Here is a 13,035-nt window from a genome sequence, read left to right as displayed (position 1 = left end):
TATCACTATCCCAATGCCATATGGGGAGGCTTTGCATGTCAATACCAGATCTCACTTGGGATCACAGTGTGCCAACACCTCAGAGGATGATAGCTCTCTTTTCATTTTCCTGAAAGCGATGGCTTGGTTACGCAACCATTTCCAAGGCTAACCCCTTTTTTAGGGTTGATGCAAAGGTGCCAGGATGGAGGCCAGATTATGTTTGAACTTTCCATATGAACTTTCCAATCAGGGAACTCAACCTCTATAAGGTCGATCTGGCTGACCTCATTACATTCTCTACAGTATAGATGCAAGTCAAGATGGGATCTTTCATGGAAGGGAACTTGTAGTCATAGAGGTCACAGGTTTGGAAGGTACAGCCAATGGAGCTTATGCAAGTTGCCTCTGTGCATTTTGTAGACTGCTCACATTGTTATCACTGTGCACGAATGGTAGAGGGAATGATTGTTTAAAGTGGTGGATGGACACCTATTAAGTGGGCTGCTTTGCTTTGGATGGTATGTTAAAGACCTAGTGTTGCAGACTGACACATTCCAAAGTTCAAGACTAAGTGCTAATAGACCCACCAAAATGTTATGGCGTTTGCTGCTGAGGTAAAGTGCTGAGAGGTCACAGCCGAAGGCCCTTCATTTGCAATGTAACCAGGATTGGAAAACTGAAAAATCTTTCAGTCTGACAAAATAAAATGCGAAAGAATTGCAGATACTGAAAATCAGAAATGAAACAAAAATTGCTGGAAAAGCTCAACAGATCTGGTAGCATCTGTGGACAGGATTAAGAGTTAACGTTTTGCGTCCAGTGACCCTTCTTCAGAACCTTCCAGGCTGTAGGTTCAGCAAGTGTAGTGAGTGTTAATTAAAATTGTAAATGTGCTGAGTAATATTCAAACTGAAAAAAACACTGATTTTATTTGCACTGTACATAATGTCGACTTTAAATTGTCATATGACATACTATTGAAAATTTTACGACTAAAATACATTTTTGTGAAAAAAAGAAACTGGTGCTTCATAGAAAAGTAAGATGGAATACTTCAAATTCCACAAATCTTTGTCTTTTATTTTTCAGCACATCAACAGATGAGAACTTGCTACTTTTATCAAACAATTGCATGAAATATAAACCAGTGATTTCCTGTGTGCATGGTGTTACAATTATGAAGTATACAAATGTAGCATGAAATTTAGATAAATGAGTAGAGTTGTGTGACCCATTCTTCAGCCGGACTGACAGTAAGTCATTTTTTATTCATTTGTTGGTTGGGGATGTCACTGGCTGTGTCAGTATTTATTGCCAGTCCCTTATTGCCCTTGAGAAGATGGAATTGAGCTGCCTTCTTGTGCCACTGCTGTCCATGTGCTATAGTTAAGCCCACAATGTCCTTAGGGAGGTAAATTCCAATATTTTACCCAGCAACACTGAGGGAACAGCTTTATATTCCTGAGAGAGGTTGGTGGGTGGCTTGGAGGGCAATTTGCAGATGGTGGTATTTTCATGTACCTGCTGCCCTTGTGCTTCCAGATTGAAGTGGCATGGGTTTAGAAGCTGCTGCCTAAGGATCTTTAGTGAATTTCTGCAGTGCATCTTGTAGACAATAGACATTGCTCGTACTTAGCATTAGTGGAAGAGGGATTGGATGCTCATGGATGTGGTGCTAATGAATCAAGCTGCTTTGTCCTGGATGATGTTCAGCTTCTTGTGTGTCATTGGAGCAGCATCCATCCAGGCATGTGGACAGTATTCCATCACACTTCTGACTTGTGCCCTGTAGCTGTCTTTGGCGTCTTTAAAAAGTCAGAAGATGAGTTACTCGCTGCTGTATTCCTGGCCCCAAACCTGTTCCGAAAGCCATTGTATTTATGTGGCTCATCCAGTTGTGTTTCTGGTCAATGGTAACCCTCCAGAAAGTTGAAAGTGGGGCATTGAATGATGGTAACACAGTTGATTGTCAGAGGGCAGTGATTCAATTGTTTCCTACAAGAGACAGTAATTGCCTGGCATTTGTGTCACACAAATGTTACTTGGCACTTGTCAGCCCAAGCCTGGACATTGTCCAGAGCTTGTTGTGTTTGGACATAGGCTGTTTCAGTATCTGAGGAGTTGTGAATGGTGCTGAACATTGTGCAATAGTCAATAAATATCCCTAATTCTGAACTTATGATGGCCTTTTCCTAGCCACAGTTCCAAAGAAGTGTCACTGGACTCAAAACATGCTTTCTCTCCACTGATGCTGCCAGTCCTGCTAAGTTTTTCCACTAATATCTTTTTTGTTTCAGATTTCCAGCATTCATAGTTCTTTAATTTACTTAAGTAAGTTCTGGTGGTTAGGTTGTTAGAAATCACAGGAGGGTTTAAGTTGTTGTATTGGTAAGAAGGTGTGAGATATTTACGCAGAGACAGTGGCAGCAGTCTTTGGGTTTACAATGAGTGTACCCAAATTCAGAGAAGGGTGTTATTGACATCAGGTTGTTAACAATTGAGCTATAAACGGTCCTTTTACTTCTATTATGAACGAGAATTGGGATTAAAGAAAGCTAATTAGAATTTCTACAAGGTTGTTATAAGGATATGAAGGCAGAATTTGTTAAAGTGATCTGGGAAACTAAGGAGGTGCCGGTGTTGGACTGGGGTGGACACAGTCAGAAGTCACACAACACCGGGTTGTAGTCCAACAGGTTTATTTGAAATCACAAGCTTTCAGACCACTGCCCCTTTGTCAGATGAGCTGAAGAGAAGCACACAGGCACAGAGCTAAGAGGCAGAAAGATCAAAAGATCGTATAAATGGAGTGAGTGGAGTTTCGACAGACTGAATCATAAGTCTCTGCAGGTGATCAAAAGCATCAGACGGTTTCAGTAAAGTGTCAATTGCTGAAGAGCACCTGAAGGGATGGCCTATAATCTGAATAGAGGCAGAGAAATAATTACAAAAAATTAAAACTATAACAGTGCTGGCGACAAACCAAACAGCTGGAATAACATGAAAGGCGTAAGAATCACATGCTGAGGGTGTAACCAACATAGCAAGTAGACCAAAACCGAACAAACTAATTGACGTAGAGAGGTCTTAACAAGTTATCAAGGTAATGATGTCAAAACAGGACAGTAAGGAAGATTTAACAGATACAGAAGTGTACTGGGGTCACATGTAGCACAACATGAACCCAATATCACAGTTGAGGCCGTCTTCATGAGTGTGGAACTTAGCTATCAGTTTCTGCTTGGTGTTTCTGTGTTGTTGTGTATCTCAAAGGCCTGCTTGGAGGATACTTACCAGAAGATCAGAGACTGAATGTCCTTGACTGCTGGAGTGTTCCCCAACTGGGAGGGAACACTCCTTTCTGGCGATTGTTGAGCAGTGCGCATTCATCTGTTGCCATAATGTCTGCATGGTTTCATCAATATTCCATGTCTCTGGGTGTCTTTGCCTTGATTGTATGAAACAGGCAACATTGGCCAAGTCACACAAGTATCTGCCATGTACATGGTGGGTGGTGTTCCCACATGCGAAGGTAGTATCCATGTCGATGATCTGACATGTCTTTCAGTGGTTGCCGTGGCAGGGTTGTGTGGTGTTGTGGTCGATGTTGTCCTGGAGACTGGTTAGTTTGCTGTGAATGATAGTCTGTTTAATGTTTGGCGGTTGTTTGAAGGAGAGAAATGGAGGTGTAGGGATGATCTTGGCAGATGTTCATTATCATCATTGACATGTTGAAGACTGCAAACAACATGGCGTAGTTTCTCTGCTCCAGGGAAGTGCTGAATGACAAAGGGTACTCTGTTGGTTGTGTCCTGTGACTGTCTTCTGAGGAGGTCATTGCAGTTTTTCACTGTGGCACATCAGAACTAGCATCAATGAGTTGAGCATCGTATCCTGTTCTTATAAGAGAGTCTTTCAGTGTTTGAAGGTGTAGTCATTTCAGTGATTCCTCTCCATGAGTCCAAACGAAGAAAATGTAATTGATGTATCTGTTGTATAGCATTGGTTGGAGGTCCTCTGCAGCAAAGAAGTCTTGCTTAAACTTGTGCATGAAAATGACTATAGGGGTCCAAATTTGGCCCCCATGGCTATTCTGTCTGTGTGCATGAAGATCTGGTTGATGAAGGTGAAGAATTTGTGGTTGAGAATGAGTTGTAGGGCAGCATCTGGAAACTCGCAGATGTTGGTGTTGAATACTGAGGCTGTTGTAGTAATGCTGTTGTCATTGGTGTTGCTGTTGTAGACTGCCAAAATGTCCATTGTGATGAGGAGTGTTAAAGCAAGAACTGGAGAGATGTGGTGCCATCCTTCAAAGGAGATATTTAAGAACTTTCAGCAAAGATTTATCCCAATGAGAAAGAAAGGCTCTTTGAGAGAAATGTAGATCTAAGGCTAAATACAGAAGAGCATTAAGGAGAGCATTAAACTGAAAGGAACAGGACAATTTTATGATGGTTACTGGTAGGTCAAAAATTTGTACAGATTTTAAGAACCAGCAAAAGATTAATAAGAAGTAGAGGGAAAAATTAAAGTATGAGAAAAAGCTCATGAGAGTATAAAAGCACAGTTAGTAAGAGTTTCTACAGAATATATAGAATGTTATGTGATGAATGTAATATATGGCATGGATTAAGATTTATTTGATGGACAAGAAACAGAGTGGGAGTAACAGGCCTTTTTCCAAGTGGTAAGGAGTGACTAGTTGGGCACCACAGGGTCAATATTTGAGCCCCCACTATTCATGATGTATGTAAATAACCTAAATGACAGAACCAAATGCAATGTTTCCAAATTTGCTGATGATATAAAACTACATACGATTATGAGCTGTGAGGAGGCTTCAAGGTGATTTATACATGTTGAGTGAGTAGGCAGGCACATAGTGGATGCAGTACAACATGGCTAGGTGTGAAGTTATATATATCAGTGTGAAAAACAGAAAGGAAGCAGTGATATATTAGTAAACTTGGATGTACAAAGGATGCTCTGATATAACAGTCGATGAAAGGAGATAGGCAGGTGCAGCAAGCAGGTAGGAAGGCAAATACCATGTTGGCCTTCATTGCAAGAGAATTTGAGTTCAGGAGCAGGAATGTCTTATTGCAGATATGCAAAGCCTTAGTGAGGCCACACCTGGAGTATTGTGTACAGTTTTGATCTCCCTATTTATGAAAGAATGTTTTCCATAATGAGAGTGCAGCAAAGGTTTATTAGGCTGGTACTAGGGGTGACAGAACTGTTGTATATGGAGAGATTGGTTTAACTGGGCTTGTATTCACTAAGACTGAGAAGGATGAGAGGGTGTCCAATTGAAAAATATCAATTCTATCAGGGTTGGATAGACTAGATGCAGGAAAAATATTTTCCCTGGTTGGGGCATCTAGAACCAAGGGTCACAGTCTTAAGAAATGGTGGTACTACATTTAGGATTCAGATGTGGAAACATTTTTTTTCACTCAAAGGGTAGTGAACTAGTGGAATTCTCTACAGCAGAAGGATGCAAAGGCCAAATCACTAAATATAGTAAAAGAGATTTTGTTTTTATATTTTGAAGACCACATGGGAAGAAGGAGGAAATATGACAATGAGATAGCAGATGAGCCATGATCAGATTGAATAGCGGACCAGACTCAAAGGTCTAAATGTTCTACTCATCCCAGTTTCTACGTTTCTATGTTACAAGTATTTAAAAAGGATTGGAGCAACTAATGTGAGTTTTAGTCTCGTAGTGAGTTAGTCTGTGGAATTTATAATAGAGTCATCGAGTAATACAGCATGGAAACTGGCCCAAACTGGTCCATGCTGCCCACACAGCTAGTTCCAATTTCCTGCATTTGGTCTGTATCCTGCTAAACCCTTCCCATTCAAGTACCTATCCAAATGTTTTTTAAATGTTGCTATTGTACCTGCCTCAACCACTTTCTCTGGCAGCCCATTCCATACACACACTACGCTCTATGTGAAGATGTTGCCCCCTCAGATCCTTCTTAAATCTTTCCCCTCTCACCTTAAACCTGTGCACTCCAGTTTTCAATTCCCCATCCCTGGGAAAAAAACTATATGCATTCATCCTATCTATGCCCCTCATGATTTTATACGTCTCAATAAGGTCACCCCTCATTTTCTCATGTTCCAAGGAATAAAGTCCTCTCCTGGCCAACCTCTCCCTATCAGTCAGGCCTATTATTCCTGGCGTCAGCATCATAAATCTTCTTTGCACACTTTCCAGTTTAACTATATCTTTCCTATAACAGGGAGATCAAAACTGTACACAATACTTCAAGTGCGACTTCACCAATTACTTATACAACTATAACATAACATCCCAACTCCAATACTTGATTCCTCAACTGATGATGGCCAGCATGCTAAATGCCTTCTTCGCCATCTTGCCCACGTGTGTCACTGCTTTCAACAAACTAATACTTGTATGCCTAGTTCCCTCTGTTTGACAACACTCTTCAGGACCTCAGCATTTACTGTATAAGTCGTACCTTGGTTTGATTTTCCAAAATGCAATGTCTCACACTTTGCTGTATTGAATTGCTTTTGCCAATCTTCAGCCCTCTTCCCCATCTGATCAAGAACCCTCCATAATTGTTGATAACTTTCTTCATTATCAATGATACGTCCTAATTTTGTATCATCTGCAAACTTACTAATCATGCCTTGTACATTCACATGCAGATCATTTATGCAAATAACAAATAACAAAGGCCCCTGCACCAAACCCTATAGCTCACCACTAGTCACAGGCCTCCAGTCCAAGAAACAACCTTCAACCATCAACTTCTGCTTCCTACCATCAAGCTAATTTTGAAGCCAATTAGTTAACTAACCTTGGATCCCATGCAGCCTAACCTTCATGACTACCCTGCCATGTGGGACCTTGTCAAAGACCTTACTAAAGTCCATATAGACAACATCCACTCCGTACCCTCCTCTATCCTCTGGGTTACCATTTCAAAAATCTCTAAGATTTGTCAGACATGACTTCCCATGCACAAATCCATGCTGACTATCCCTAATCAGAACTCGACTGTCCAAATGTTGGCTGTATCCTCTCCATTGACTTGCCTACTACTGATGTCAGTCTCACTTGCCTCAAGTTCCCTGGCTTGCCTTTGCTATCTTTCTTAAACAATGGATCAACATTAGCCACCCTCCAATCTCCCACAAGTTTACTAGTGGTTAAAAATGGAACAAAAATCTTTGCAAAAGCCTCTGCAATTTCTTCCCTAGCCTCCCATAACATCCGAGGATGGACTTGATCAGGATCAAGGGATTTATCCACCTTAATGCACTTGAAGGCTGCAAACACCTTCTCTGTGTATGTGGTCCAAAACATTCCCACTTGTTTCCCTGATTTCCTTAGCATCGATGATTCTCTCCTCAGTAAACACTGAGGAGAAATATTCATTAAAAATCTCCCTCATCTCCTAAGGCTCCACACATGGATGGCCATGCTGATCTTTAAGGGGACCTATTCTCTTCCTAGCCACCCTTTTACTCTGAATATAGCTATAAAGCCTTTGGGATTGTTTTTAAATTTATTTGGAAATAAGGAAATGGCAGAAGCTTTTGAAGACTTAGAAAGGTTCTAAAGATGATTGAAAATCCAAAGGTGAGAAAGAAGAATTAAAAAATCACCGTCACAGGGCAAGAGGAGTATCAGCCTACTTCTGCTCCTGTTTTATACCTTATAGCTTGTAAATTTGTTAAATCTAGAGACAAACAAGTCCCAGAACCCAATGACATGCATCCTAGGGGCTTAATGAATGTGCCTGCAAGATAGTAGAGGCATTGGTTATAATCTTCCAAAATTACTTGGAATCTGCGAAGGTCTGAAAGGATTGGGAACTATCTAACATATTTATTCAAGAAAGGAGTGAGACAGAAAACAGGAAAGATGCCACATCAAAGCTTATTACACAAGATATGAGTAAATGGTGTAATGTATAATATATTAGCATAGATTGACGATATGTTAACTAACAGGAAACAACAAGCAGGGATACATGCATCATTTTGCATTGGAAAGTTGCAACCATTTAGGAATTCATTTCTGGGATCTAAACAATTTACATTTATATCAATGACTTGGATGAAGGGAACAAATATATAGTAGCTAACTTTGCCAATGATAGGTGAAAATAATTTGTGACAAACTGATAAAGAATCTCCAAAGGGATATATGTATGTAATTAAGTAAGAGGGCACATTTGGCAGGCAGTGTCTAATGTGGGAAAACATATGCTTGTCTTTAGCAGGAAGAATAGAAAAATAGTGTGCTATGCAAATCTAGAGAAATTGCAGATTCTGTTAGTTCTGAGGGACCTGGGTGTCTTGGTACATGAATCATACAGCAAAATATGCAGATAAAACAAGAGATTAGGAAGGCAAATAGAAACTTGTCATTTATCAAAAGGGAATGGAAGGGGAGTGTTTTCTGCTGCTTTATCTGGAGTAAGCCTGTATCTGGAGTACTTATAGAATTTTGGATTCTTTACTTATGAAGTAGTATAATTGCATTTGAAGCTGTTCAGAGGCTTATTATTTGGCCTATTCCAGGAATGAGGGGCTTATCTTATGAAGGAAGGGTAAACAGCTTGATTGAACTCATTGGAGTTAACAAAATTGAGTGGTAATCTTAATGAAACATTAAATGGCACATCAGGCTCGAAAAGCCAGCAGGCCCACTCCTGCTCCTAAGTTCAATGTTTCCACCTGAATGCATTTCCCTTTGCAATGAGGAAGAGGGAGAATCAGATTCCAAGTTTCCTACAAACAAATGGGTATCATAAACAGACATCACCAGTTTTATTAGTCAGCAGAGGGTAAAGGTTGACCATGTGAAGTATCACAGTCAGCAATAGAAGGAAGACCAGTCTCAAATCAAAGAGAAGCATCTTGCAACCTTCTATGGATTCCAGGAGATTTATTCTGGTGTGACCTGGCACAAAAATAATCTCAAAACAGGCTTTAATGCTGGTGGTGAATCCAAGGAACTCTATAAAAACCGAGGAAAGAGTCTGAAAAATGCCTGGAATCGGATATCCGGAAACCTAATGGAAGCTGAAAGCAACTGTGGAAGTATGTATTCTGGTGAGAGTGCCTCAGCGGATAATATACAAGAGGAATGCCACTTTTTGTAGTTTAATGTAAAAGTTGCCTATTAAAATAAAACAGTGTTTAGTCAAGTGTGTTTTTTTTAATCAGTTTGTTCCCATGTAATTGTTTCAGCTAATACCTGGAATCTGAATGACTTTTTACGTCTGTAGTAAGACTGTAAGAAAAAGTGATAGGATCAGTTAAAGTTAGTGATGCTACATCTTCTGGGATGTTGTAGAAAAAATGGCAAGTTGTGCCTTTGATCTTCTGAAATTCACATTAATAGTTCAAAGGAACACTACTTCAGACAGAGATAGTAGGAACTGCAGATGCTGGAGAATCTGAGATAACAAGGTGTGGAGCTGTTGAACACAGCAGGCCAACTAGCAGCAGAGGAGCAGGAAAGCTGATGTTTCAGGTCTAGACCCTTCTTCAGAAAATGACATCTTGAGACAGAAAGGGTTCTGACGAAGTGTCACCGGACCCGAAATGTTAAACCTGTTTTTTCCTTCATAGGTGCTACCAGACCTGCTGAGCTTTGTCAGTAACTTTTATTTTCCGGATTTACAGCGTCCGCAGTTCTTTCAGTTTTTATTTACTACTTGTGAGATGGCTGTGAGCTGTAATTGTGCACATTCGGGATTGCATTCTCTTAGTGGTGATCTTAAATGCAGGATCAATGGTACTAACAATTTTAACAATCTTTACTGATTCATTTCATTGGAAAATGTGACTTAATACTCCCACTTCTGAGTCAGAAGAGAGAGTTTTAAATTCCACTCCAGAATCTTCAGCAGAAAATTTAAAATAAATCTGAAAGAAAGAAAAGTTATTTGAAGGCCTTCTGAGGTAGAGGTCAATGATATAAATATTGGATAAGATCAAGAGAGTTCTTGTGTTTCTTTTTAAATGCATTATTTTAATAAGAGGAGATCATATATAGGTATAAAAGATGCTAAAGATGTCAAAGTAGACAAAGAGTGAATGTTTCCTCATGTGGAGCAATCTAGATGAAAGTCCATAGTTTTACGGTAAGGGGTAGCATATTCAAGACAGAGATGTGGAGAAACATCCACGGAATTCACCACTCCAGAGTGCAGTGTGTGACATAGAATAAGTTTAAAGAGGAGATAGGCAGATTTTTAATTAATGATGGGTTGAAGTGTTATGGAGTGCAAGCAGGGAAGTGGAATTAACTGAGATGAGATCAGCTGTGATCATATCAAATGATGGAGCAGAATCGAGGAGCTGAATTGCCTATACATGTTCCAAGTTCTCATGTTCTTATTATTTTCTGAGATATGGGTATCACTGTCAAGGCCAGCATTTATTACCAATCCCTAAGTGACTTGAGATGAATGGCTTTCTAGACCATTTCAGAGGGCAATTAAGAGTCAACCATATTGCTACGGGTCTGGATTCACATCTAGGCAAGGATGGATAAGGATGACAGATCTCCTTCACTGAAGAACATTAATGTGCTACATGTGTTTTTAAAACCATTGACAATTGTTTCATGACCGCCATTACTGAGACCAGTTTTAGTAGTTTCCTACATTACAACAGTGCAGGCACTGTAAAAAGTACTTAATTGACTGTGCAATGTTTTTAGATTTCCAAAATTCAGGATCGACACAACGCAAGTACAAGTTCTTGTTGTTCTCTCCAAGATATATGATTGAAAGCTAAGGAACTTTAACTTCCCTTCCAGTTTCCTGAGGTTCAGTTATAGCTTTAAATATATTTTTACTCACTTGCCAATATGAAGAAACAGCACATGTAACTAAACCAAATTTTCCCACTTTATGATGTACATAAGCTGTGCGTCAATCTAATTAGTGACTAAGTACAAAAGATAATCATTGTTCTATGTAAGTGTGGTCATCAGTCTTATCTACTCCTAAATGGAGAAAGTCTGAATAACAACTGAAAGAACTGTGGATGCTGTAAATCAAAAACAAAAACAGCTGTTGCTGGAAAAGCTCAGCAGGTCTGGCAGCATCTGTGAAGAAAAATCTAAGTTAATGCTTTGGTTCCAGTGACCCTCCCTGAGGACCTTTCTTCACAGATGCTGCCAGACCTGCAAAATCTGAATAACCATTAGCTCAAAGATATTAACATATGTTACTAAAGACTGGCAAATAAAAACAGTGAACAATAATTCTCTCAAACTCTTGAAACAAAATATTTAATTTGCTTCTCAACACCTTGTTCAAACACATTTGTAAGTGTGAATTACATTAAACTGGAGGTAACAATCTATATTTTTGATTGCCTATAGATCACTACACTTTTGCAAGTTATTTTACTGAAATGCACAAGATATGTCACTACCATTACAATCAAATTTTCAGTTACTGTATGCTCAGAACTGGGTCACATAAATCTTCCTCTAGAACTGAAGGTAGATTGAGATGTGACAAAGAAAGCTGGAGATCCTTACTGTAATAGAACCAAGATTGTGGAGTAGACTAGAAGTTTGACTTAGAGCGGGAGCATTCCCTCGTACAGTAGCCCAGAACATTCTCCATGTCTCAATCCAGTTTTCCTGTTTATGGAGGGGAAATATTTGCAGTTTAAACAAGTGGAAAGTAAAACTGTTCTGATAATTAGGCAATGTTTTGTTAAAATACATCTTCATATATTAGTGGCTCTCAGTTCTGGCAGTCCCTCACTTTAAAAGTTTCATTCCTTGTTTTCAAATCCCACCATAGTTTTGCCCCATCTCATTCTCTGTAACATCATACAGCCTTACAAGCTTCCTTCACTTCAGGCATCTTGAATATGCCTGATTTCCCTCAACAGACTTAACTGAGGTGGAGATTTGAAGGTGACATGCTTCCTACTTACCATGGTGATCCCTCCCACTACCCCGTGCCTGATTAAATGTCCCCACTTGCCACCAAGACTTCACGTACTGAGAGCATTAAGTTTAGCCCTCAGAGTGCAATTATCTCATGACATGTACGCAATAAGGTCAGAATGTGCCATCTGGACACCAGATTAATCTATTGGATCTATTTCTTGTACTTAACATGCCAGGATAGTCCTAGTCTTCAATAGGCCTTTTCTCACCCTCCCAATCCTACCCACATGCCCATAAATTTCATTCTGTTCACACCAAGAGCATCTCTTTCAGTCCCTTTCACAATAAGATTCTTTCTCTCTTCCTCCACGCATCATTGTTTCAACCTGGTTATGAAAAGCAGTCACATTCTTTCTTCAACTCCCCCCAGTGCATTTCTTCCCCACTGCCTTTACCTCCTTTCAGCACAGCATCTGTCTTCCCCTTTCTTAGACCAGTTTCCCAATCTTTGGTACTGTTGAACTAATGTTCTGTTCATTCATCACAGATTAACATTGGCACATGCCCAACAGACTGTGCCAATATTTAGGGTGTTTTGAAGGGAAATGTTGGGGTGTTGAGAAGTTCAACTTTATTTTGTCATTCACTGGATGTGAGTGAGACTGACTGGACCAATATTTATTGCCCATCTCTGGTAGCCCTTGAGAAGCTAATGGAGTGCTGCCTTCTTGAACTGCTCAGTCCATGTGTTGGAGGTAGATCCACAATGCCATTAGGGAGGGAATTCCTGGATTTTGACTCAGTTTTGTGGAATTCTTTTTGTGAATGTCTTTTATGGACTTCATGTGTGATCCGTAATTGTTAATTCACACATTGGGTCAGTTGAACTGTTGCTGTGACAGAATGTCCAGCAATCCTTCATCTGTGTTTTGGTTGACAACTTCTTTTGGAGAAAACGTTGGCCTCCTTATGCAAGTAACAAATAAATGTTGTGGCACCACCCAGGCAGGGATTGGCTAACACCAAATATTGAAGATTCATTTATTCAGGAATGGAGGGCTTAGTGTCAGCATTACAAAACAGAAGAACTTATGTATATCTGATCAAGTTTCTCCCTCACAGCATTCATTTCAAGA

General features: G+C 39.8%; 2 protein-coding genes across 3 annotated transcripts in view; one reads left to right on the top strand and one right to left on the bottom strand.

Annotated features, from left to right (window-relative positions):
* LOC125462223 (GRB2-related adapter protein-like) overlaps window positions 1-13,035 on the top strand; it is a 272,985-nt gene that overhangs the window by 172,146 nt on the left and 87,804 nt on the right. The gene's annotated exons all lie outside the window — the stretch shown is intronic.
* The window catches only part of LOC125462439 (transmembrane protein 94-like), a 156,705-nt gene that overhangs the window by 120,642 nt on the left and 23,028 nt on the right, over window positions 1-13,035 (bottom strand). Inside the window, exon 9 of the mRNA XM_059653874.1 lies at window positions 11,537-11,641. Coding sequence (XP_059509857.1) covers window positions 11,537-11,641 — 105 coding nt within the window. The remainder of the gene's footprint in view (window positions 1-11,536; window positions 11,642-13,035) is intronic.

Source organism: Stegostoma tigrinum, chromosome 23, assembly GCF_030684315.1.
Source record: "Stegostoma tigrinum isolate sSteTig4 chromosome 23, sSteTig4.hap1, whole genome shotgun sequence".
Lineage (NCBI taxonomy): Eukaryota > Metazoa > Chordata > Chondrichthyes > Orectolobiformes > Stegostomatidae > Stegostoma > Stegostoma tigrinum.
Note: the sequence above shows the minus strand (reverse complement) of the source record. Positions and strands in the feature narration are given on the sequence as shown.